The 25,625-nt window shown below is 38.0% G+C and overlaps 1 protein-coding gene across 2 annotated transcripts in view; it reads right to left on the reverse strand.

Annotated features, from left to right (window-relative positions):
- LOC109055366 (adenylate kinase isoenzyme 5-like) overlaps nt 1–24,817 on the reverse strand; it is a 108,855-nt gene extending 84,038 nt beyond the window's left edge. Inside the window, exons 1-5 of one of the 2 annotated variants that reach the window (XM_042717943.1) lie at nt 24,459–24,817; nt 23,100–23,253; nt 22,505–22,672; nt 14,602–14,774; nt 5,088–5,201 (exon numbers count right to left, since the gene is read on the reverse strand). In XM_042717943.1, the coding sequence (XP_042573877.1) occupies nt 5,088–5,201; nt 14,602–14,774; nt 22,505–22,672; nt 23,100–23,253; nt 24,459–24,518 (669 nt within the window). In that variant the 5' untranslated portion in view covers nt 24,519–24,817. Of the gene's footprint in view, nt 1–5,087; nt 5,202–14,601; nt 14,775–22,504; nt 22,673–23,066; nt 23,254–24,458 lie in introns of both variants that reach the window. The other variant, XM_042717942.1, reaches the window with a different exon arrangement.
- Between the last annotated feature and the right edge of the window lie 808 nt (nt 24,818–25,625).

Genomic DNA, 25,625 nt, shown 5'->3' on the forward strand with positions numbered 1-25,625 from the left:
GATATGTAGTTGCTAGGCCCATTATAGGTCATTGGTAAAGTGTTTAATGGACAATTCACCCAAAAATGAAAATTTCTTGTCAATTTACTCACCTTTAGGCCATCCAAGATGTAGGTGACTTTTTTTCTTCAGGAAAACAGTAAAGAAGATTTATATCTGAAAATGTGGTCCTTGATGATTCATAAAATGCAAGTCAGCGGCTGCCCATTTTTGAGAGCCAAAAAAAAAAACATTTCAAGGAACACAAAAATTAATACACATGGCTCCTGACTATATATTGAGGTCAAACGATTTGTATGTGCATGAAACTGAATATATTTACAACATTATTAACTATAATCCAAAGCCTCAGGCAACTGATCTGGACTGATGTCCGGTTCGCAAAAGAACCAGTTCAAAATAATGATTCTTTTTAGTGAACTGAATGAACTAATTTTCCAAACTGGACTGAACCATCTGAAACAGTTCACAGCTTGAGCAGCACAGATCTGCAAGTGATTAAATCAAAACTCCCCTTTACACATGCCTGACAGTCACTCTGACTTGAAATGAGCCAATATACTGACATATATGATGCTGGTTTTTGCCAACACATTCAGCAGTCCAGTTTCTCCAACAGTCACTGAACTAAGGAAACAGTTCAGACTCAAACTAAAGACCGACAAGCCAGTGATATGAATGTGTGTGAACTGAGCACTGGAATGAAAGGACAAAATGAAAGTTTTTATTGTTTCATGAAGTTCCTTAACGTAAGTAAGGGAGGAGTGAGCCCATCTAATCTTTCAATCAACAGCCAGAGTATATATGTAGCTGCTTACCTCTCTCCAATCTCAGCTGTTCCAGCATCTTCCTGTTGTGTCATACAGAATCATGTCAGGCACACCTGACCTCCAGCTTTTTCCTTCAGATGACAAACTTTTCTCCTGTCCCGAGACACCAACAGTTGCAACTCGCGTATAATTGAACTGCACGGATCCAAACAAACCGACTCCCTCTGAGCGCTCTGGAGGAAAAATCCAGTGCTCATACAAACCACCCTCCAGAAGACTACTCTCCCCTCCACCTTCAAGATCACCAGCAGTAACTGTGCAACATCCATCTCTTCTTTCTGCTGCCACCATTCCTCCGATTCCACCCATTCATAAATTCCAAAGAAGAAGACCCAGTCCTCATCCATTTCTGTTTTTCCCCCAGCTCAGCATTCTAAACGCAATCATCTACAGCGTGCTTTCAGTTTTGAAAGAAGGTTTTGAACCTGGTTTGGAAAGTATACCCAGTTCTAGCATGATAACGCTTTGGACGTCAGTAGTCTGTTTCCATTCAGGGCCGAGGGCGCCCTGCCCCCATCCTTGACATCTGGGGGCCCCTTGTTATTTTGACTTCATAGGGCTCCATGGCACAGATGTGCAGCGGGGTGTACTCCAGACATGCATTCAAACCTCCAGTCCTGAGATACTCCAACAGGAGTGATTAAAGTTCCAAAGCGCAGCTCTCTCAGAACCATCCTTTATATATTTTACTCCTTTTGGGGGGTATCACCATTACTATTCAAGTATTTGGGTATCCCGTATACTTGAATCCTCAAATATCTCAATCTTGCTAAACTCAACTTGATGTCCCAAATTTATTCTGCACTTTTGGGGGGTATATCAGAGCTCGAGTTGAAGCTGCTTTATCAAGCCCCTCATCAGTGGACAGCAAGCCAAATAAGTTTACATACAATTTCCTTAATATTATATGGGCAAACGACATCATTAAATGAAGTTCCTTAACATAAGTTAGGGAGGAGCGAGCCCATCTAATCTTTCAATCAATAGCCATCATCAGCTGCTTACCTCTCTCCTGTCTCAGCTGTTCCAGCATCCCTCCACCTCCCCAATCTCCACCTTTATCTTAGGTATCCTTGCCCTTTCTAATCATCCTATATCAAGTCCCTGGGGGGTATATCAAAGCTTGAGTTGAAGCTGCTTCATCGAGCCCCTCATCAGTGGACAGCAAGCCAAATAACTTTACATACAATTTCCTTAAGATTATTTGGGCAAACAAACTCGTTAATCATTGTTTATGTAAAAAGGTGAGCAGATGAAGACTAGTTTATTCTCTTTACATGCTCAAGACATGTAAAACATCCATGTTTTACATCATTATTGGGTGTTTTAATAATATAATTGCATATATGTTAAACCATTGTGTACTGTCCAAAATAACCAGTTCGTGGAAAAGAATTGGACTTCCCAATTTGCCTGAGGCTAAGGATTACAGGTAATAATACTCAGTAATTATCAGTTTCTTGCACAGACTGATCATTTAATTTCCTAAGACCTCAATTTATCTTCAGGAGCCATGGGTACTAATTTTGCGTTCTGTGATGAACTTTTTATTTTTATTTTCAATGATAGCCAGCCTCTGCCTTGCATTTTATCAATCACTAAAGGCTGATTTATACTTCTGCTTCGGATATACGCCGTAGTCTCTATGCTGTAGGATGTGAGTCAGTTTTCATTTATAATTTTGCATCATTGCTACATTTTATAATAAATGATAAGACACTTGTTCTTTGCTTTGTTTTATTTTGTAAAATTAAAATATATTAAAGTGCAAAACCCACACAAAACTCAAATACATACGGAGGGAGGGGTACTAGCAGACCAATCACAGAGCTTGCAGTCTGCGTAGATTTGACGTGCTGTGACATTTTTGGAGAAGTGCACCTCAGGCTACGCCACAGCCTGCACATACTACGCACAACCTATGGTGTAGCTACGGCGTAGTTTTGACGTAGAAGTATAGATCAGCCTTAAGGACCACGGTTACAGCTAAAAAATTTCTTTACTGTTCTACTGAAGAAAAAAGTCTCCTACAACTTGGATGGCCTGAGGGTGAGTAAATTACCGCAAATTCCATTTTTGAGTGAATTACCCTTTAAAGGTGGTCATTAGGGTGTTATGAGAAGGGTGTAATGAGTGATTGTGGGCCTATGGTTTCTAGGATGTTATGGGTGATTGCTAGGGTGTTATGAGTAGGGTTTTATAGGTAGTTGCTGGAGTGTTAAGGATGTGGATGCTGTTTCTATGGTTCTATGGCATTGGTAGAGTGTTTTAGGTGGTTGCTACATACTTGGCCATTGTTAAGGTGATATGAATGATTGGAAGGGTATTGTTAGTGTGTTATGGTTAGTTTGTAGGGTATCGTTAGGGTGCTATGGGTGGTAACCAGGATACTATGGCTGGTTTCTATTGCTAGGGTGTTCAGGGTGGCTATTAGGTGTTTCTTTACTAAGTCAAGTCAAAACAATTATCCTAGTGCCCCAATTCCAGTGATAATCTGGTCCCTAGTCTCTCCTTCAAGTATGGGATTGTTTGCCTGCTTTATGGTCTGCAAGATACACAATGTAGAAATGTAACAGCACAGCTACATGATCTGAGGTATCAATCATTCCTAGCACAAGTGGTACAGGACAAGTTACACACTTAAGGGGTTTGTTCAGATCCTGTACACCAAATATGAGCATTAACAACCATATGTATCTGCTCGCTTAGAGTAAGCAGAGATAAGCAGTGCTGGGTAGTAAGTGATTACATGTAATCAGATTCCAAAGATTAGGTTATTGTAATTAGATTATACTACATTTTAAAATACTTCTAATAAGACCACAGTTACTTTTTTATTGATTAATGATTACATATTTTTAACTCAATAGTAATAAATTATTCAAAATGTATTGATTCTCAATACTTTGTCTTTTTCATCTTTTAAACTCACAGTCTTCCAGTTTTGTTTACATTCACACAGGGACCAGTCACTAGTCAGGTAGCTATAATTGCATATAAAATTGAGAGGCCACTATAGCTGGGTAGTAACTGATTACATGTGATTTGGATTATGTAATCAGATTTCAAAGATTTGTAATTAGATTATATTACATTTTAAAATACTCTAAATCAGACTACAGTTACTTTTTATTGATCACATGATTGCATATTATTCACACAATAACAACTGATTCTACCTTATTCTTCATTTTCATCTTTTATTTACTTATTTATTTATTAATCTGTGATTTTGTCTTTATAAACACATCAAAATGCAAAAATTCACATTATTTCTTATTTACATATAATGCAGGGATTCCCAAACTTTATTTGTTAGCCAAACCTTTATTTGAAATACTCCCTGGGATTTTAAGGTAAGTTAATTAATAAGAAACACATTTGCATGTTCACAGTTCACTCATGTTTGTTAATGGTCATATGACATGCAGGTAAAAAAATAAAATATTGAATCTTTTTTAGTAACTGTTTTGTTTTGATTGTTGTTATTTTAAAATAATTTATTTCATTTGACATTTTTATTATGATTTAATTATCAGTTTTTCATTAAAATCTCAAACCCTCTGCAGTTATTTTCATGAACCCAAGTTTGGGAAACCTTTATATAATGTTTAATGCACTTAATGTTGTTAATAACAACAAACAGAATATATGTTATTTCTCTTTATATTTTTATATCAATATGGTACAAGATTATCCTATTTAAATCAATGTGATATGCGAGTTAGGTCAAAAGTAATCTAAAAGTAATCAAAAGGTAGTCTTATTATATTACCTAAAATGTGTAATGTAATAGATTATGTTACAATTTACAACTACAATTTTTCTCATGTAATTTGGAATCAGTATCAAACTAACATTTATAAGTAATCTACCCAGTACTGGAGATAAGAGGCTGTTTTCAGTTCATTCTCTACTGGAGCTAAGTGACATATCTCACACAGGAGATTGTGGGAATGACAGTGAAGGAGAGTAGTGAGTCAAAAATGTTACATGTAACTACATGCAAATGAGAGGCAAAGAAACTTGTGTCAGCCAATCAATACGGTGAAGGCAGTGAGGGTTATCATAAGCATTTCACAGGTTTGTCATAAGCAATCACATAATTACATTGCATGCACAGTACTATATTCAATTCAGATCTTAAGGTTATAACTGTATATAGGGTTTTTTTTCTTTTCTTTTTTTTCTTTTTCACAAAGGATCCACACTGTAACAGTCTTACTCTAGCAAGCACCACTAATAAAATGCACTCACCTGGTCCTCAAAAGAAAGCGCTTGTCCCACATCTCGAGGGAAGCCATCTATAACTATACCACTGGCCTCTGGAATCTTCATGATCTTCTGCTTGATCTCAGTTATGGTTGTTTCCTAATGGGCATGGATAACATATACAGGTCAAAATATATGATATATAACATAAAATGTAACATAACATCCAAATGTATATGATTAGTAAGAACAAACTAAGATGAAACAGTTATTTCAATGAAAGAAAAAACTATCAAATGTGAGCTGTCACAGAGGATTCTAGCAATGTCAATTTAATGCATGTTTTTCCACTGTAAATTGTAAGATGACTTCTTGATTTTTACTTCCAAAAAACATACGTTTAACAGTATTTTACTGTAAAATCACATTAAATGCCCCATTAGATCAATTACATGTTACAGTAGTAAATTAAATTAACCATTAACAAATTAATAGGTTTTTACCATAGCATTTTTACAGTTTTTTAATTCTGTTACAATTATGATCACAATTATGAAATCAACACATACAAGTCACCCTCTAATTACTGTACTTCAATAGCAGTTGATTGGTTGTTTCAATAGCAGACATGGTTGCTCTTTTATCAAACAGCTTTCCATATACAGGAAACTCATTTCTGTAGCAATTTAGTCCTCATAGATCAAGCACCAGCAGGGAAAATGTGCTTTGTAATTCTGGGCTTTAAACAGCATACTGAATCAGTTTGGATGAAAGACGGTGGCATGACATCTCAGATGAGCTGGTCTTCAAGAGCAATCATTACATAATCCACAAAAGTATTTTAGAACATTCACTGAATTTCTTTAAGCATCTGTTTGACAGGGATAAATTGTTTTTAAAATGTATAATTTTTTTCTAATTGAAGAGGTAATGCACCTTACAATTAAACTACATAATTAAAAACCCACACTCATCAACTTGGTGACATATTCCATTCTAGGTTATTTCAAGTGTAATTGAGGAGTGCAGCGTCATTTTTAGTATGATTTTAATGTTCACAAGCACTGGAGGGAGAATATATTCAAGCATACCAAATCTAATGATGTGGATGGCATCATTTACGATGGAGATCTAACGTCAGTACCAGATTGCTCTAAAAATAACTCTTACATCAGACATCATTTGTTGCCCAGTATGGACTGCAATTCGTGTGACCAAATACTCTTTTTACAGTCTTTACCACTATCTGAAGTGATCCAGGCATGGTTTAAAGCAGAGGACATTTTTAGAATGCAAACAGACCGCCAGCCACAAACCAAGCGTCAATGTCCAAAACACTGCCTTGCATCATATCCAGATCCAACAGACGGTCTCCATTATATGCAAAGCTGTATGTGGTTTGATCAAGCTCATGATAAAATTAATGTGAGTTCAAAAAATAATGAACAAGAATTCATATGTTTTGAGGTAAATCAATCTGGCAGCAATTGTGATTTGGATCTGCCACTGTTTTAAAAGGCACATAGTTTGCAATTGAAATCTAGTGAACACAGCTAGTGAAATGCATATCATTCAGTCTTTTTACAGATTTTTTTTTATCATGACTCACCCTTTCTGGCCTTTAGAATTAAAAAGTTATGTGTTAATATAACTCTTTCCCCGCCATTGACGAGTTATCTCGTCATTTAGAAGACAACGCTTCCCCGCCATTGACAAGTTTTTTATGGCTTTTCGGTTTTTTTTAAATGATGATCTAGAAGTGGTATATGGCTGTGCAAGCTTTGGAGGTGTTGATTTATGCTTTGTTAATCGTACTGAATATCCAGATGTAGTTTTTGATAAAAATTTGATTTTCTCACCTTTTTGCTCAAAATTATAAATTTTTATGAAACCTACCTATATTCAAGTGTTGATAAAAAAATAATACTTTAAGCGAGAATAAAACTGATTGTTTTGTTTAAAAGTAGAGGCTTTGGTCTTTATTTTGGTGTATTGCATATTCAAATATTCATAAAGCAAAATATACTGTAGGCCATCAAATTTTAGTGAAAATCATCAAAAATGCTGGCGGGGAAAAAGATAATAAAGGTCAGCAGTGTTTACTACTATTTTGGACCCGACTGACTTTCCATGTATAGGCAAAAAGAGTTGAAGCTCCAAAAGGTTTTATTTACATCCAGTGGCGGCTCGTCAGGGGAGGCAGATTTTGAGGTGAAAATGGGAGGAGGACTATTTAATGTTAATAAAATTCACAATTCATTTCAGTTCATGTCTCAGAATGTGTATTTTTTGTTTGTAATTTCACAGCTGTAATACCATAACATGTTTCTGAAAGTGGAAAGCGCTGCTTTTCTATCATCAATGTGCCGAATCTTCTGATGTAATTACAACCGCTAGGTGATAGAGGCCAGGGGAGAGTTGAGCTCTCGTGCCTCCGTTGGTAAAAAAATATTGCCAGTCAACATCGAGTGTTCTCTTTCAGCGCTGAGGAGTGTTACGAATACAAACCTCATAACAACCCTTCCGGTATCAACCAATCATCATAGAGATGTAAATTACGTGATATTAGTTTGAACGTCTCGCGCAGCGCTGATAATGATCTAAGTAGTTATGATGAGTAATGATATTGAATATTTGATCGCAAACAGATTAACCAAGCTGTCATTCAAACAGTATATATAAAAATACAAAAGGGAAAACATGCCTAAGCTGCATATAAGTTAGGCTACAGCAGCTGGCTTAATTAAATAGCACAACAGGCAGCTCTCTTTTAACACAGACTTTTAAGAATGTATGGATGTTTGCTTCAAGTGATAGGCCAGGTAAGTGATATTATATTATCTTGTTGTATGTGTGTCGTTCTTTACGTTTTCTGACTAAAAGCAACCAAAAAGCCATTTTAAAGTGGTTAAGCAAATAATAATAATAAAAATAATAATCGGCAGGGATCCCAGACCAATACAATTAGTGTGCCTCCTCTATTTTAAAACCCATGAGCCGCCACTGTTTACATCACAGGAAAGCAGTTGGACTGACAAAGTCTCCTTTTTAGCCTGTTGTGCACATGAATCAGCAATCAACATTTGAGTGAACGATGCGAGTCTGTGCACCATCAAAGGTAAACACACATTACATTTGCTGCTTTGATGCACCATGTACACAAAGGTCTAAATGCATCCATAACTGCCCTATAACGCAATGATGGCATAGAATCAGGGTTTCCACTCAAAAGATAAAAGAAAATGGGATTCCTTAAAGTACAATCTCTTTAAATGGATTATATCATAAATTTTTTACACATAGTTTTAGTCAAACATGTTCCAAAACAATAATATTGTTTACAATTTTATTAATATTATTGTTTAAAATTAGGTTTTTGTGTGACAATAAAGTAACTGGATTTTAGGGTTGTTTTTAACTTTAAATTAACCTTACCCAAAAGGGAACATTCAATTTACATAAAATAGGTTATTGACTAAATAACAGTGAATGTTAGGATGTCTTTTCTGGGAACCACAAATGTTAGCTGGGATAGTACCAGTTAGAAAAAGGTAAATTAGCTGAAGTACTTAAATCATTTTGCAAATGCATTTTGCATTTTGCAAAATGTTTTCCATTATTTTGTGAGAAGATATAAATATCTGCTATATTGTGTTTCTCTACTTTAGAAATATTCAGTAAAAGATGCTGGTAACACTTTTACAGTAAGGTTCCATTTATTCATATTAGTTAACAACATTAATTACCATTAATATTAACAATGAAAAATACTATATAAAGTGGTGGCCAAAATTGTTAGAACACCTGACAGATCTGAAAATATTTTTCTGCAACTTTAGCCAACGGCTTTCCTTTTATGCACAATAGATCTGTCTAGTTTATTTTCCAACCTGCCTCAAATTTGCTCAATGGAGTTGAGGTCCGAGTTTTCAGGGTCCAGTCCATCATTTTCAATGTACCTGCACATTCCTTCCATCGCAGGTAGTTCTGGCAATAGTTCGTTTTATGGGTATTTTAATGGCCAATTCAACAAAAACAACTGAAACCTCTTAAATATGCCAAGTGTTCTAACAATTTTGGCCACCACTGTATATATATATACACAAATGAAGAAATGGTTAGAAAATAAATGCCCCAGAGAGACACGTCTTGTTATTGTTGTCTTTTTTACACTTTGAGAGCAGAATAGAAAGAAAAATTCAAGAACCAGCGACACAGCACTTGTCAGGACTGAAAGTCTGATATTAATACCACATGCAATATTACATTTCATTGATGATTAAAACTACAACGTCACAGGAAATTTACAACCCAGTCCATCAAAATGATGGATGATAATTATTCATAGCACAATGTCTGATAGCATCTATCATCACTTCCTGCCTTTTGCTGTACTGAGTGTAGATGGGCAAAGTGGCAGAACACTGAACAGGCACACTCTTAAAAATAAAGGTGCATTACGATGGCACAGAAGAACCTGTCTAAATGGTTCCATAAAGAACCTTTAACATCTGTTTCACAAAATATTCTTTGTGGCGAAAGAAGGCTCTTCAGATTATAAAAAGGTAAGAAAGAGATGGTTCTTTAAAGAACCTTTGACTGAATGGTTCTTTGTGGAACTAAAAATGGTTCTTCTATGGCATCGCTGTCAAGAACCTTTTAAGCAACTTTATTTTTAAGAGTGAATGTGTTTGTTCAGATGTTTGGTACAAACTGATTTGGTAGCTTATTTCAATACATTTTTGTACTAGATGAGCTTTCCCGTTCACTTTCTAAGCTTTCTCATGATATAGTCCATATGTCTGATTTGTACAGGTGTATCTTACGACACAGAGACTTGTATACATTCCTTTTCACAGTCTGGAAAAAGTCTCCTGTGCTTCTCTAATCCAGGAAGTCATTAGTGGAAGGTGGCTTTATTTCTCTGACAGTGTCAGGAAGCTCGACTCGACCTGTGTCTCAGAACAATGGACTAAGGATTAAATGACAAGGGTTAATCAATAATCTTTGCAGATAGACTGCCTCTTCTAAAAATGTACAAAGCATTTCTGGAATTCTTCAAGGAATCAACACCCAGTAGGGGCTCTTATCTTCTGTTTCTCTTTCAAAAGCCTTCCTCGCTAAAATGTGGTGCCCTCATTTCCAGTGCCACACTTCTGTGCTCAGTTCTCAAATGGAAAGGGTGTGTGGGTACATTGTTATAGGAACGGAATTTAGGAAGTGGTCTTATTGTTAGTTCTGGTAATATACAGACCCAAAAAATAGTAAGTACTTGAGTTACTTTCACCAAACTGAGATTGTCACTTCAATAACAGACACTTTATTCGTAAAAAATAAGAAATTAACTCAGGAAATAACTCATTTAGAGCCATGTCTAAAGATCTGCAAGCCAATTTAACTTTGCAGGGTGTGATGTTACATCCAAACCAACATGAGGGATAAGCTTTAACCAGTAACTTTGATTAAACATGTATTTAACAGTCTCCCTGAAATGTGTTTTATCCTTGATAAATTCAGCATAGCTAAACACTATTATTCAACACAATAAAATCTAGGAAAAACCTTCATTAAAGTATACATACTTTTTGTAAAAAAAAATGGGTTGTTGAATTCAGCACCCTGTGGTGTGACATGCAGTAATTTATCTAAAACATTTTTCAACATTTTTCCAATTTCTCTATATTTATTCTACAGTAGATGCAATTTTTATGAACTCATATTAACTGAAAGCATACACTGAATATTTGTGCTTTTTTAAATTTATTTGCAGCACTACATGTCACGTGTATATTACATTTTGCTCAGTTTCGGTTTTCTGTTCCCGTTTGCCTTCCTGAGTTTCCTAGTTTGTTCTTATAGTTACTAATTGCCACACAACTATTTCAGTTCCTTTTTGATTACATTTCCTTTATAATTAATTGTGCGTTCAAGTCATGTCAGATAGATCATATTTACGAGTTGAGTGCACATGTACGCCACAACAAAACTATGTTACATATACAAAATATTATGTATAATTACCATAGAATATATAATAATTCAGTCTACATCACCTTCATAAATTCAAATCAAATCAAATCACTTTTATTGTCACATAAAAGTGATTTGATTTTTAATCTGAATAAAAATCGAATCGAATCGTGATTTGATTTGAAATCAAATTGAATAAAAAACAGGGGAAAAAAGCAAAAACACAAAGATGCACATTCTTTATTCATCATTTTGTAGATGTAGAGTTAAAAAAATTGAATTTTATGCAGAAAAGTTAAATCGACATCTCGTGCAGACCAAAGTGACTACTATATACCTTATGCAGATAAGTATTTGTACCTAAAATGTAGATGTTGAAAAATTAATCATTGACATGTTCATGTTAACGACCTTTAATTTTGTTAATTGTTCATTTAAGTGGAAATTTCCAATCAGCGCTACTTATGATTATTTCTAAGACTATTTAAAATAAAATAATTAAGCCACTTTATATTGGACATTTAATTATGCAGAATTATAATTTTGAGCACTGCATATGTGTCACAGTTCTCCTGCTGTGTAGGAGCACGAAGAACTTTACTAACTTTAATAATCAAAAGGAAACAGGAAAACACACAATTGTTGACAATGTAGCGTGAACCAGACAAATTTAAGATTCGATCGGGAGCCTGGTTGAAACATGAGCCGAATTCCACAGAAAGGCAGGATGTTGTAAATCAACTCCTAGCACCACAGTCTGATAACCAACTCTTTCACAGAACAGCTTTCAACATAAACACCATTAGAACAATTATTGACAATTTCAATTCGAAGAAGAGATTGTCTAATTTGGGGCAAGTAATCGAAGAGATGGACAGTCTGACCCTCACATGTAAAGCCATGAGAGTAAACAAGATCGTTGGATTGACTTCCCCCACCTAGCAAAACCAGACTGAAATTCCTAAGGAGACCTGTTAACCCCTCTGGTCTCAACAGGACATATCCTTACTCCCCAGAATGGCACAGAGAATGCCTTCCAATGCATATATGGACCAAAATGAACTCAAAAAAAGACTTCTAAATGGATATCAGTCCATTGCTTAACTCCATTTTATACCTGTAACCCACACATTTGACTTTAATGTTTCTAATCACTTATTGTGTATGTCTTTTTAAATAACTCTTGAATAGCTTAAGGGATCATATTCATGTTTAGTATGTGTGTGTTCGAATCTTCTTGCTTGAAACGTTTCTGACCATCAGTTATTTGTCAAATGTATCATATTCTTGTTATAGGAATCATGTCCAAATTATACCCTGCGAGAGCGGGAAAATTCGGACCATGTGCTTGATAAGATAACATATGATTTATGAATGGGTGGGACAAACATTGCAACACACCGAGAAAAGACAATATCTAATTGGTCAAGACAACATTTGAGGTGTGGTCAAAAGGCCAGTTTAAATACTCAGGACACCATCAAACTTTGCTTTTAGCGTTTAGCTTTCGTTTAGCTTTTGCTATCAGTCATGCCGGCTTTTAGCTTTAGCTTTTAGTCATGCTTTGTCATCACTTTTAGCGTTCTTCGAGCGCCGTTCCAGCGTGCTTCGGCCTGCACGCCTGCTGCTACTTAGCCACGATGAGAAGAAACACCACCTAGTCTCGTCAAACTTTACTTCTTTTCTTTTCCGTTTGAGAGTTTCGTGTTCTGAGTTAAGTTTTGTAACGCCGTGTCTCCGAGTCTGACCTCGAGTGCCCGTTCAACTTCAACCAGCCCACAACTCTGCATCTTCAGCCTATGCCCAACCACGGTCTTCCCAGGACGTCACTTCAACGACTACTGAACTTCCAGCCAATCAGCAACCTCGGGAAACCCCCTTTTCAGTGACAACAAAGGGAACCCTGTTACACAGGCATCACAAGTAACGTACCTCCAGACTCTGATCTGTACTGGTGTTATCTAATATAATTTTAACCTAATTGATGAACTCAATGCAAGGGTTAATTAAGTGATTGATGGTTGTTAATGTCTATGCAATTTCACGTATTGCTGTAAACTTGGGATTTCACATTTTCATTCTCTTAAACTCATTCTTTCCTAACGTTCTATCCTCCTGCAACTTGTGCGTATGTGTGAGTGTGTGTGCTTATGTGTTAGATTAGTTTATATGTCTTAGATTTATCTAATAAAGCCTTATTTATATTGAAAAGAGAAGTATCTTGTGTTTTGTGCTCACAAGTTAATGTCTTAAACTGCCGATCTTGTTACTGTGCTAATTAATAGTGTTTTTCACTATACTTTGGATATTAATATCCAGCGTAGATTTGATGTTATACGGCTCGTTCAGTGAATCGCTGGCCGTTTCATTGATCAGCCGTGAAACAGTGATTCTGTTCAAATTCCCTTTAAAATCTTAAATGATTCCCTTTGAGCTAAATTGACCTGTTTCCCTTACAACAAACAATTCTAGACATTGGAGAACAAAACAGGCTAGAACTCAAATAGGGCAGATAACAAAGGGACAGACAGGTGATGAGGATAACTAATAACAAGGAACAGGTGATCACTAATAAAATAAGAGAAAAGGAATTGGAAGGACCAAATAAGGACAAACAGGAACTAAACAGGAACATATACGTGATCATATGGTTATAGGAATGTCACCTATACAGCAATCCATCAAATACCACAGAAACTGGTACAATCTGTGATATCAGGCAAATTTAAAATAAATATTTGTGTAGGTTAATGTTTAAAAAGGACACATTCTTTGATTACTTTTAAAATTGCCATTAGCATACATTACATTACATAACAATCCTTAAATGTATAGTGTCTACTACTGTTAAAAGACATGTAACTCTCTATGAGTATGTAAATGATGTAAATCACATAATCTAATATGTTAATAAATATATTTGTATATGTGTGTTGAATGTTGAAGTAAAAATAAATGTTATGAGCATTTGTTCAATCTTCACATAGAAAAACTTGCATTTGTAATTCTGAAAATGGGTCAGTCTTTGATGTGAAAAATAGGATAAATAGGAAGACTCAGTTCTAAATATGACATTCTAGTTTTTTCTTTAAATATACATTTTGAGGCTTTTTATCCCTTTATTTTTCAGACAGGACATTGGAGAGATGACAGGAAAGTATTGGGTAGAGAGAGGGTAGCGGGATCAGTATAGGACCTCGAGACAGGACTCGGGCCGTGAGCATAGTTCCTCTGTATGTGTATGTCAGCACTATAAAAAAGGGTATAAGAGCCAACATGATGTTATTGTTTTTTTGAGTTTTTTTTTGTGAGACAACAATATGTAAAAAAAAATAAAAATCTATTTGTGTGCATGCGTTGTCCTATTTATAGACATATTTAAAGGTGCTGTATGTAAGATTTTGATTCTACTAAAGCATAAATATACTATAATATGTTTGCAGATATTTAAGAAACATGCTAAGTTAACATACTTGTTTATCGGAAAAACAAAGCTACATTCAGTTATTCTCCTTTGAAAATGCGCTTTCCGGGGCGGAATGTCGATCTTTGTTTTGGTTTGTGAAACCCGCAAACTTCATGCACATACCTGTGGTGCCAATTCCCCATTGGTGATGATCCTGGCAATCAGACTCCATTTCCTGTTGCTGGTGGCATTATGGATCATCTTCTTCCTAAGTAGCTCACCCACTGAGACATATTCAAAGCCATAACGCTCGGCAATCTTCAGACTCTGTGTACCTTTACCGCTGCCTGGGCCACCTGTTTGGGAAGACAGTGGAAAGACTTATGAATCCATACTGACTCACTCGCAGACACCCACATATATGCACACACTCCAGAAAAGCACCTGCCAAGAGTAAATGTAGCCTTAAGCAAGCCGCTGTCATATTCAGACCAATATAACAATTTCATATTGCTTTTGTGTAACATTTCAGTAAAGAAGTTAATGTTGAGTAATTTTAGACAGCTCATCTTATTGTGCTCTGTAAAAGAAAATAGTTCCATAGCCAAAGCAGAATTAAAGGGGGTCATATGACGTTGCTAAAAAGAACATTATTTTGTGTATTTGGTGTAATGCAATGTGTTTATGCGGTTTATGGTTCAAAAAACACATTATTTTCCACATAATGTACATTATTGTTTCTACTCTAGAACCCCCTGCCTTTCTGAAACGCGTCGATTTTAACATAGCTCATTGTTCTGAAAAGCGGGGTGTGCTCTGATTGGCCAGCTATCCAGTGCATTATGATTGGCTGAATACCTCAAGTGTGTGACAGAAATGTTACGCCCCTTGCCATACTGTGATGTCATCTTCCGGCGCAACGAGACAAAACCAATAAAACCCATTAGAAATGAGGCATTTGTTGCCTCCAGTGGGGACATAATTACTGATTATAATTATAACTGATTATACTGTCTTTTTACACGTTGTGTTGCATATCGCGCTGCGTAAACATAAAACCATGTTAGCATTTGTGATCGGAGAAACGGCAAACAACGTCTCGGTTACATACTTAACCCTCGTTCCCTGATGCAGACATATGGGGTCTCACTTGGAAGGCCAATCATCTCTGAGTTTAAGAGAAAACGCCAATGAAAATTGGCTAGTGGATTTTGCATGCTGAGTCACTCCCTGTGCCTATGGGTATATAAGGCGACAGCGTGAATCCACTCATTCAGGTTTTACGCTGAGGACCCGAGAACGTGTCCCGGCAACAGCGAATAGTTCAAGGCTGTGGCATGGGGACATAAAGTCTCTGTTCCCTCCATCAGGACGTTCCCTATCTGTCGGTCACTACGAGTTATGTCGAACGACATATGGGGTCCATGGAAAACGCCATAACCTGAACACCGTCACAACCCTGTGGCGCTGCAATTGTCGACAAGCCGGGGCGTGTCACAAAAGCTACACTTAAGGTCATAACTTTCCCAAAGCCCCAGCGCAAATTCACTGACCTTGGTACGAAAGGGGACCAAAAGGGTGAGTACATCGCTGCTGGAGAAGGCCATGCTGCTGTTCCGTCCACAACAGTTATTGGAAGGGATTTCAACCTTCAGTGAAAGATTGCTTCAAATCTTTTCTATTTGTTCTTTTAGCTTGGCAGAACGATGGGGAAGCGAGCCTAGGAAAAATGTCGCCACGGAGACCACATCCTACCCGTAGGGAGGTGACATGGAGATACTGATATGGACTGACCCAGGGGGCAGTACTACATATGGAATGGGTCTCTGAAGCAGGTCCTACCTTAGAGTAGGGATCGAACAGCTGCCAGAAGAGACTGACAGAGCAGGTCTGTCAAGGGAAGACGCGGGTTTACCAAGAGGGAAACCTTACCGTGGAAGAATACACATATGGGATTACCCGTAGGGAATCAAGCCATATGGATACATAGCCCAGTACAGGGGCTGACCGGGACTCAGGACAACATGAGAGTAGGCCGGCCCGAACACAAGGCACTCTTCACTTATGCCATATGGTGACAGCCCCTGAGAAAGAAGGTCCCTCCTCAGGGGGATGCACCAGGGTGGGGCTATCATGAGGAGCATGAGTTCTGAAAACCAAGTCCGGGTGGGCCAGTAAGGCACAACCAACAGGACCTGTTTTCCATCCTCCCTGACCTTGCACAGTGTCTGTGCAAGCAGGCTCACTGGGGGAAACGCATACTTGCATAGAGCCCGAGGCCAGCTGTGTGCCAGTGCATCCGTGCCCAGGAGGGCCTGGGTCAGGGAATAGTACAGCTGGCAGTGGGAGGACTCAAGGGAAGCAAACAGGTCTACCTGGGCTTCTCCGAATCAACTACAGATCAGCTGGACGTCTGGGGATGGAGTCGCCATTCCCCAGGGAAAGTGAGCTTAGTCTGTGGAAATGAGAGCGTGTCGGCTGCACGATTGAGCTCCCCCAGAATGTGGACAGCGCGCAGCAACTTGAGCCACGTCTGACTCAGAGGAGGAGATGGCGGGCGAGTTGAGACATGCGACGTGATCGTATACCACCCTGTCCATGCGGACCAACACATGCTTGTCTAGCAACAGTGGCCGAAACCGCCGTAAAGCTATATGCACTACCAGCAACTCCAGACAGTTGATGTGCCAAAGCAGTTGAGGAACCTGTCCAGGACCCTGAAGCTGCCTGCCCATTGCACGTCGCGCCCCAGCCCGCGTTGGAGGCATCTGTCGTGACAACAACATGCCGGGACACTTTTTCTAAGGGCCCCCGGCCCGTAGAAAGGGCAAGGTCCGACCAGGGGCTGAATAGGCGGCGACACATCGGTGTGATGGTGACACGATGTGTACCGCGGCGCCATGCCCATCTCGGGACTCGGGAGTGTAACCAGTGGTGAAGTGGTCTCATATGAAGCAATCCAAGCAGCGTGACTGTGGCTGCGGATGCCATATGTCCCAGGAGCCTCTGAAAATGTTTCAGTGGTACCACTGTCCTGCCTCTGAAGGAACTCAGGCAGTTTAGCACCGACAGGGCACGCTCGCTGGTGAGGCGGTCGTCATACTCACAGAGTCTAACTCCATACCGAGATAAGAGATTCTCTGCAAAGTGGAGAGCTTGCTCTTCTCTCGGTTGACCTGAAGCCCCAACTGACTGAGGTTCCGAAGCACCATGTCCCTGTGATCGTACAATTCCTCAAGTCGTCGAGACAGTAGAGGATCCTGATGCCCTCTTCCCAAAGTGGGGCAATGGCACCCTCCGCGACCTCGGGGGGACAGAAAGAGCCCGAAGGGGAGGACCTTGTACTGCCATGTCCGACCCTCGAACGCAAACTGCAGAAATGGTCTGTGGTGAGGGAGGATCAGGACATGAAAGTACGCATCCTTCAGGTCTATCGCTGCAAACCAACCCTGGGCTTGAACGGATTTGATAATATGTTTCTGCGTCAAACCAGGATAGGTCGAAGGCCACCGCTTTTCTTGAGTATGATGACGTAAGGGCTGTAAAACCCACTCCTCATCTCAGCTGGAGGGACTGGCTTGATTGAATCCTTCGCCAACAGGACAGCAATCTCCTCGCGCAATACAGAGGCATCCCGGACTGCCACCAAAGTCTCGAGAACGCCATTGAACTTGGGAGGTCGCTGGGCGAACTGAATCACGTAGCCGAGTCGAACCATCCGAATGAGACAGCTGGATGGGTTGGGCAGTGCAAGCCACACTCCCAAACTCCGTACGAGTGGCACCAAAGGGACAGTGCTGGTGTGGAGGACGCAGGATGGCCCACAATGGAATGGTGGCAGCCAGAGGATCACGTCGGGGCAAGTTGCGCTGTATGACAAGCCGCGAGCACTCAGGGCTGGGCGGTGTATTCACCTCAAACCTGATGCTCACAGCTGACCGAGCAAGCACGGCTCTCAACTCTGGCTCCAATTTGGCAGTGGCGACAACACCCGAGGGGGGCAGCCCCACCGAATCTATCATCCACAGAGGTCAACATCCCATCCCCCGATGCTGCAATCGACATCTGATCCTCCGGCGGCACACCGAATGACATGCTGGGACTGCATGCACCAGGACAAGCGCTGCGGAAGGGGTGAGAGGTAGAGCACTAGCCTGCGGTCCTCTGCTCTTGGCAGAGAAACCGGAACAGGTAGTGACAGAGGGGTCGAGATGCGATCGCAGCATTGCCATGGTCACGCACGCAATGCGGGCATGAATCATCCACGAATGCGTCTTTGGTGTGCTGAGTGCCCAGACATGGAAGACATGCTCGTGGCCGTTGTCAGAGGACAGGAAATGACCGCATCCAGAAGGACACTGACGAATCGTCTGTGATTTGCTTTTTTAGGACATCTGCTCTTTTAGTTGAAGTGCCAAGGGGAATCACTGAAAGGGACACCGCTGTTCACACCTTACCGCCAACCAGAACAGCTTCCCGACACACAGCAGATGAATGGCTTTGTGGAGTATAACAGCTTTTCATACAACCACTCGGCTCCGAAGCAAAAATCTGAATGAGTGGATTCATGCTGTCGCCTTGTATACCTGTAGGCTCAGCATCCAAAATCCACTAGCCAATTTTCATTGCCGTTTTCTTTTAAACTCAGAGATGATTGGCCTCCCAAGTGAGACCCCATATGTCATTCGACATAACTCGTAGTGACCGACAGATAAGGAACGAGCGCTATTCTAAACTGCTCAAAACTGGCGTTTGAATCGTCAGTGGCAAATTCTTTAAATATGAAAACTTACTTACAGGCTGTGAGTCAGAAACACCAGACTGTCCTTGCAAAGTTGTTATTGCCCCACTTTATAGAAACAGACACCAGCATTGTAGGCTACTCTCTCAGGAGACTCTTAACTTTTATAAAGAATATCTCTTTGGATTTGAGACTTAAGTCTTTGCAACTTCACAGATCTTGTAACACTCCAAAGAGAAAGGAAAAATTTTAATTGCATCATATGACCCCTTTAACTGTTTCCGGATGTTACGTTCCAGAATGAATCAGTGGTTTGAACAAATTGGTTGAGTTAATAATTCAGTGACTCACTCATACTGACAATCAATTGTTTTCTTCCTGAACAAAGTTTTAATTAATATGTTGAGTGAATAATTCAATGACTCATTCATCAACAGTTACAGAACAAGACAGTACACCTTTTGAATGTTGTTGGACTTTTAATCAGCAAATTATAGGACTAGAACTAATTGCTGTGTAATAATAAATATTAATCAGTCCCTTCAGGATTTCGCTGAACTTTTTTTCTGATTATTGCGGCCTAAAATGACTGATTTTGCTGCAGCCTTTCTTAAAATTTGTGATATTTGCGGCATTTCTTATTGTTTTGCAGTGAAAATATACCACAGACAACATTCTTCTAACACTGTTATGACTTTTCTGACTTCGAGAACCACTGCAGGGCTCCAGACTAACATCTGAGGACACCAGCACCAGTGCCATTAAGTTCTACAAAAGGTGGCACTAGCACCTGACAGAAAAGCACTCACCCTAATCACACATGTACATCTTGGAGACATCTATTTAATTTTATTCTGCATTTACATATGCAAGATGTATTTTTAAGAGTACTTGTTCATCTGCAGTAAGTCTCTAAGATGTTTCCTGTCAAATGTCAAATAGACATTTATTAAATGCATGTAAAACTGCTTCTGAGACATTTATCAGAGTACACAGCAGATGATTCCCAGATCTTTAGCAGACATCTTACAGATCTAATAAATATGTTACATCTGATAAAATGTTTTATACATGGGGGAAACCTATGAAGGATGAACAAATATTGTCACATTAAAAATAACTTTCAAATTCAGTAATAGCCTACTTAAAGCTTTGAAGTGCTGAAAAAGTTGTGTGAAGCATTTAAAAACACTCGAAAACATTAGACCATTTCTGCCACAAGTTGTTCCTGTATTTTTACTATGTTAAATCAATGGTGAACGGTCGTGGTGATTTGTGTTTATTGAACAATGTTTCTCCTGGTTTCCACATCAGTGGCGTTTTTTCTGATATCTGTAGCTTTAACAGAATTCTGCACTGAATATGAATGCTTCTCACAAGATTTAACAGAGATGTTGATTCTGTGACGAATTCGACTGCTTTCGTGTATATCAGTGTCGCGTGATCGAGATCAGCCCGCGGCTCCAGCTCAAGCAGATAAACAGACTGCACTGCACAGCCCAAACTAGTAGCGCGGATTCGTTCCACTTTCGGTTCGTTTGTCCAATGTAGCTCTTGTAAATCAGTCATGATGAGGATGCAAGGCTGTTCATTCCATTTTTGGAACAGAGAAACAACCTTTCTTTGACTGAATGCACATTGCGATGACATCACGGGATGCATCTAAGCCCAAATTCTGTGGATTGCGAAAATTGCGGAGTTTGGTTGATTTTGCAAAAAATTCAGCGATCGCAAACTCACAAAATCCTGGAGGGACTGATTAATAAACATCCGAATATTAAAATATTCTACCTACACCAAAGCATAATATGGACTGAATTCCCAATAAACTAGAGACATTGGATTTTAGTATCAGTTTCTGCCACTGAAATACAGTTGACCACCACAAGAAACAGAACTAAAACCCTGAACATTTCCATAAACAAAACAGAAAGCTGTGCAGTGATGGAAAACAATTACTGAGGTACAGCTAATATCTCAACAAGATAATACTGGAAGTGGGTGGTCACTTGACTGATGGGATATGCACATTATTTGCTTGTGGGTCACATTTAGCACAGATAACTTTTCCCTCACAAATTACATCAGCCAACTTAAAGAGACATGCATGCTGTTCAGGGAAGTCTGATAAGGCAGGAGGGAAATGTACAGCTATCAGATAGCTCTGTCCAAACTATTAGCATCCCTAGTACTCAGCGTCCCTGTTTACAGCAGATATCCATCTCGAATGCATCCCCAGTGAACACATGTAATTGGATTTTGATGAGAGAGTTGTCTCTGATTTCTTGATCACATCGTTTTTTACATCAGTACGTTACTGCATACTGATCAGGAAAGTCAATACTGCTGCTCTTAAATATAGCTTATTTATATTTTAAACCACAAACACAATCATTCGAACCAAATACTTAGTTATTTTAGTTGAATACTGTATGTGTGTTAAATTACAAAGAATATTAATATTTATTAATATAAAATTAATTTCTAATAGAACTAAGACTATAATTATTTTAATGTTATGGCCAATATCAACAATATTTATAATTTAGTTTAAATTAATAAATGTTTAGATTTTAGAAAAAAAAAAATCTAAAAAGAGATTTAAGCATAACAATAACAATTAAACATTTAAATAAAGTTGGATTTTGATTTTGAATTTTCAAAACTTTATTATCTTTATCTAACTTTATTTATTGTGACTATAAGTGATTGTTAGATAATGATGACAAAGGTAATCTAAATGCAAAAATGTGTGAGCATGCATAATTACATATTCTATATTATCCAATATTGTTCATTTAAAAGACTGTTTATTGATTCATTTCTGTATCATTTTATTTGTAATGTGTTATTCTGTCATCTATTATTCTATTATGCACACTTATCAAAAGTAATTTTATGTTTTAAAAAAATCTCACCAGGGTTGCATTTATTTGATAAAAAATACTTTAAAACAGTAATACTGTAAAATATGATTACAATTTAAAGTAATAGAATTCATCATAATATGCCTATTTGCCATGTCTTATTATCATTATCAAAAGTATAAATTTTAATGGAAACTGTGATACATTTTTTTTTCAGGATTATTTGATGAATGGAAAGTTCAAAAGAACAGCATTTATTTAGAATAAAATATTTTTTAAGATTACAAATGTCTTTTCTATCACTTTTGATCAATTTAATGCATTCTTACTGAATAAAAGTAATAATTCTTAAAGTAAAAAAAAAAAAAATGGGTGGTCGTGTATTTTCATACAAATTCAAGCATAAAACAGATTCAAGGCTGGTGTTTCTCTCCATTAGTCTGGCAAGTGTGATGATGAACCCAGTTTTTGGGCTTACCTATAATGAGGATGACTTTGGGTCTGGGTCTAGATGGGTCAAACACTTCATATTCCTCTATGAGCTCAGCTGTCTCAGACAAGTCTGAGTCACTCTCTATGGAAAACTGGTTGATGGGTGGGAGGCGTTCATATCTCCGATAGGGGAAATTGGGACTGTCCGGGAGAACTGCATGGAAGAATGCAAATAGTTAGTCATGAGAGCTTCTGATCTCCTCAACAATAAATAGCAAAAAGTTCAAAGGAAATCCCATGAAGGTATATCATTGGAAAAATAGGTTTTGTATAGAGAACAAACTCACTATGTTTTACTGTACAGATACTTTGCATTAATTTGCCTTTTTGTATTGCCTCGAGGTGGGTAGAACAATGTTGCCCAGCCCAAAGAAAGGACAACCCCTACCGATGGTTGCCATGCTCTAAAAACACCCAAATAATGAATAATGAGCCTGCTGTGCAATACACAACAACACAGCAGTCTGTGGCCAGTTCTAGTTTGCATGAATTTCAGCATCGCCTACAATTTGGAGTTGCGTTGGCTGATGACAACACCTCCTACTCACCATTGCGGAAAAAAGATCGGCGTGACTGCCCACCATTGAGAGGCGGTAATGACTTCTTCTCCTGTCCGACGAACGTGTCCCACCGAACTTTGTCAGTCCCACCGAGCTCCCTCACCTTCTTAAGGCAGGTCTCTAGATAGTCTATGGGGTCATCCGGTCGGTAGTACATCAGACCAGTCAGCAGACTCTGGGAAACCAGTGACAGATCAGAGAGGTGTACTGTGTTTATCTGTTCACTGTATGTACAGGGTAACATGCATCATAAGTAATTATAATTATTATATTATTAAATATAGATCACATATAAAATACATAAAATAAATATATTTTATATAATAATTTATTACATTAAATATTATCTAAATATAAAAATGTGTGGTGTGATACCGTTTAAAATGACTTTAAAGTATTAACAGCATTTTGTTTATTCTTTTATAAATATTATGCATGGTAATTTTGTGACCCCCTTTAGCAACCACATGAAACATTTAAACTCATAAAATTATTTTGTTACACCGCAGGGCAGTTTAAAATGAACCACTCAAGGCAAAAGATCATTAATATGAAAGTGAAAAACAAACTATGAAAAATGACAGCTCCTAAAATATACACATTCCTATATATTTCATTTAAGTACCCTAATCTAAAGCATCACCATCATCCTCATCATATGCCTAGGATATCTCCAAGCAGATTTTTGCCATGGGTTTCATTAGTGCCTCCCTGGGACAGCACTAACAGTTTAAAGAGAGGTATTGACTCTAGAATTATATTGTTCACAATACAACAGTAAAATAATAATAACAGGTCACTGTAAAACTGACTTGAAAACAATCATTAAATGCATGGTATGTCCTGTTATTTCTTATCACACTTGACTCTGATAAGCATGTGTAGGCTTCTGACAGCACGCCCACCATAATAAACAGCGATGGGCAATCAATAATTAAATGCATGGTATCACACGATCACATTTCAGCACACACACACACACACACACACACACACACACACTAGCAACTATAAGCACATAAATAACCCTCGATACTTTCCATATAATATAATCCAATGCAACATTCAACAACTTACTTTGCATTATTTACAACATGCAGTAGGCTACCCTACATGCACGCACATTTAAATGAATCATTACCTTTTTATTGTGAATAGATTAACTTTAATCTGATTACCTTTTTTTCATAACTGTATATCGAACCAACACCGCTTTTCGATACTGATTCCCAGTTGTCGGACATCCATATGCACAAAACAATTTTACATATCAAATATTTCCATGCAAATAGCCTTACTTCGTGTTGTCCTTCATTTGTAACAGCTGATGTGGAAACATCTTCTTAACAGAAACAAAAGTTCACACACGTAAATGCTCACCTCAAATAGTTGAGGTATCTCTCTTCTGGAAAGATATTCCTTCGCATCGTTGGTGTTCATATCTGTTTCGGGAAAACTATCAATCCTGTTGCGTTGAGTGTAGGATGTATTATTCTGTTGCAGGTTCACGGATCCGTGATGTTGTTGCGATCTTAACGCATTCTCCAAGTGCCTACTAAACTAGGTGGATAAAGACAGCTACACTCGCAGTGAACCGTGGCGCCTGTTACATGCTGCTTCCAAGCTCTCCTCTAGTGTTGCTCTTTTAGTATCTCTCTTCAGTGTTTAAAACCGCCAACACAGCGCGAAACACCTGCACGCTGCCCGCGCGCTGATCGAGTGACTCAAGTGTGTGTGTTTGACCAGCTGATGCGCGCGTCTCTGGAGTTCAGAGGAGGAAACTAGAGCAGTCTCTGAAAATCACTTTTACATTTAGCCATTTAGATAAACATTCATATAATTTGAATCCATATTAAATCTTGAATACACCTCTGTGCGCATACCTTTATATTTTATTATTTTATTATATATATATATATATATATAGTTTTAATAGGGATATACGTTATATTGAATAAGCCATTTACATTATGATAATTACTATTTTATAGTATGTACTGTATAGTAAAATATACATTAATTAATTATTAATATATTGTATAATATAGCATAATAAATGCATTTTATAATGATCTAAAATTATATTTATATACAATATTATGTTATGTAGCTACTTTGTTGTGTGAGATGTGTGAACTGGCCAGATCATGGTGTCCAAGACAAATTTCCCAGGAATGGGACAATTCTCTTCTCTTCTCTTCTCTTCTCTTCTCTTCTCTTCTCTTCTCTTCTCTTCTCTTCTCTTCTCTTCTCTTCTCTTCTCTTCTCTTCTCTTCTCTTCTCTTATTAGTTTATTCTATTCTATTCTTATTATATGTATAAATATATTATAGGCTGTATTATATTAAACTCAAATTAAATATAATTAAACTCAATATATTATAAAAACGGTTAAAAATGATCAAATATGTTTATATAATAATAATAATAATAATAATAATAATAATAATAATAATGTTCTTGTTTATATCATATAATGTCCTGGTTTATGATATTATTGCCACATGACAACAAAAAGGTTTCCTGCATGTTAGTTACATGCATCCT

This window comes from Cyprinus carpio, chromosome B2 (genome assembly GCF_018340385.1).
Source record: "Cyprinus carpio isolate SPL01 chromosome B2, ASM1834038v1, whole genome shotgun sequence".
In the NCBI taxonomy this organism is placed as follows: Eukaryota; Metazoa; Chordata; class Actinopteri; order Cypriniformes; family Cyprinidae; genus Cyprinus; species Cyprinus carpio.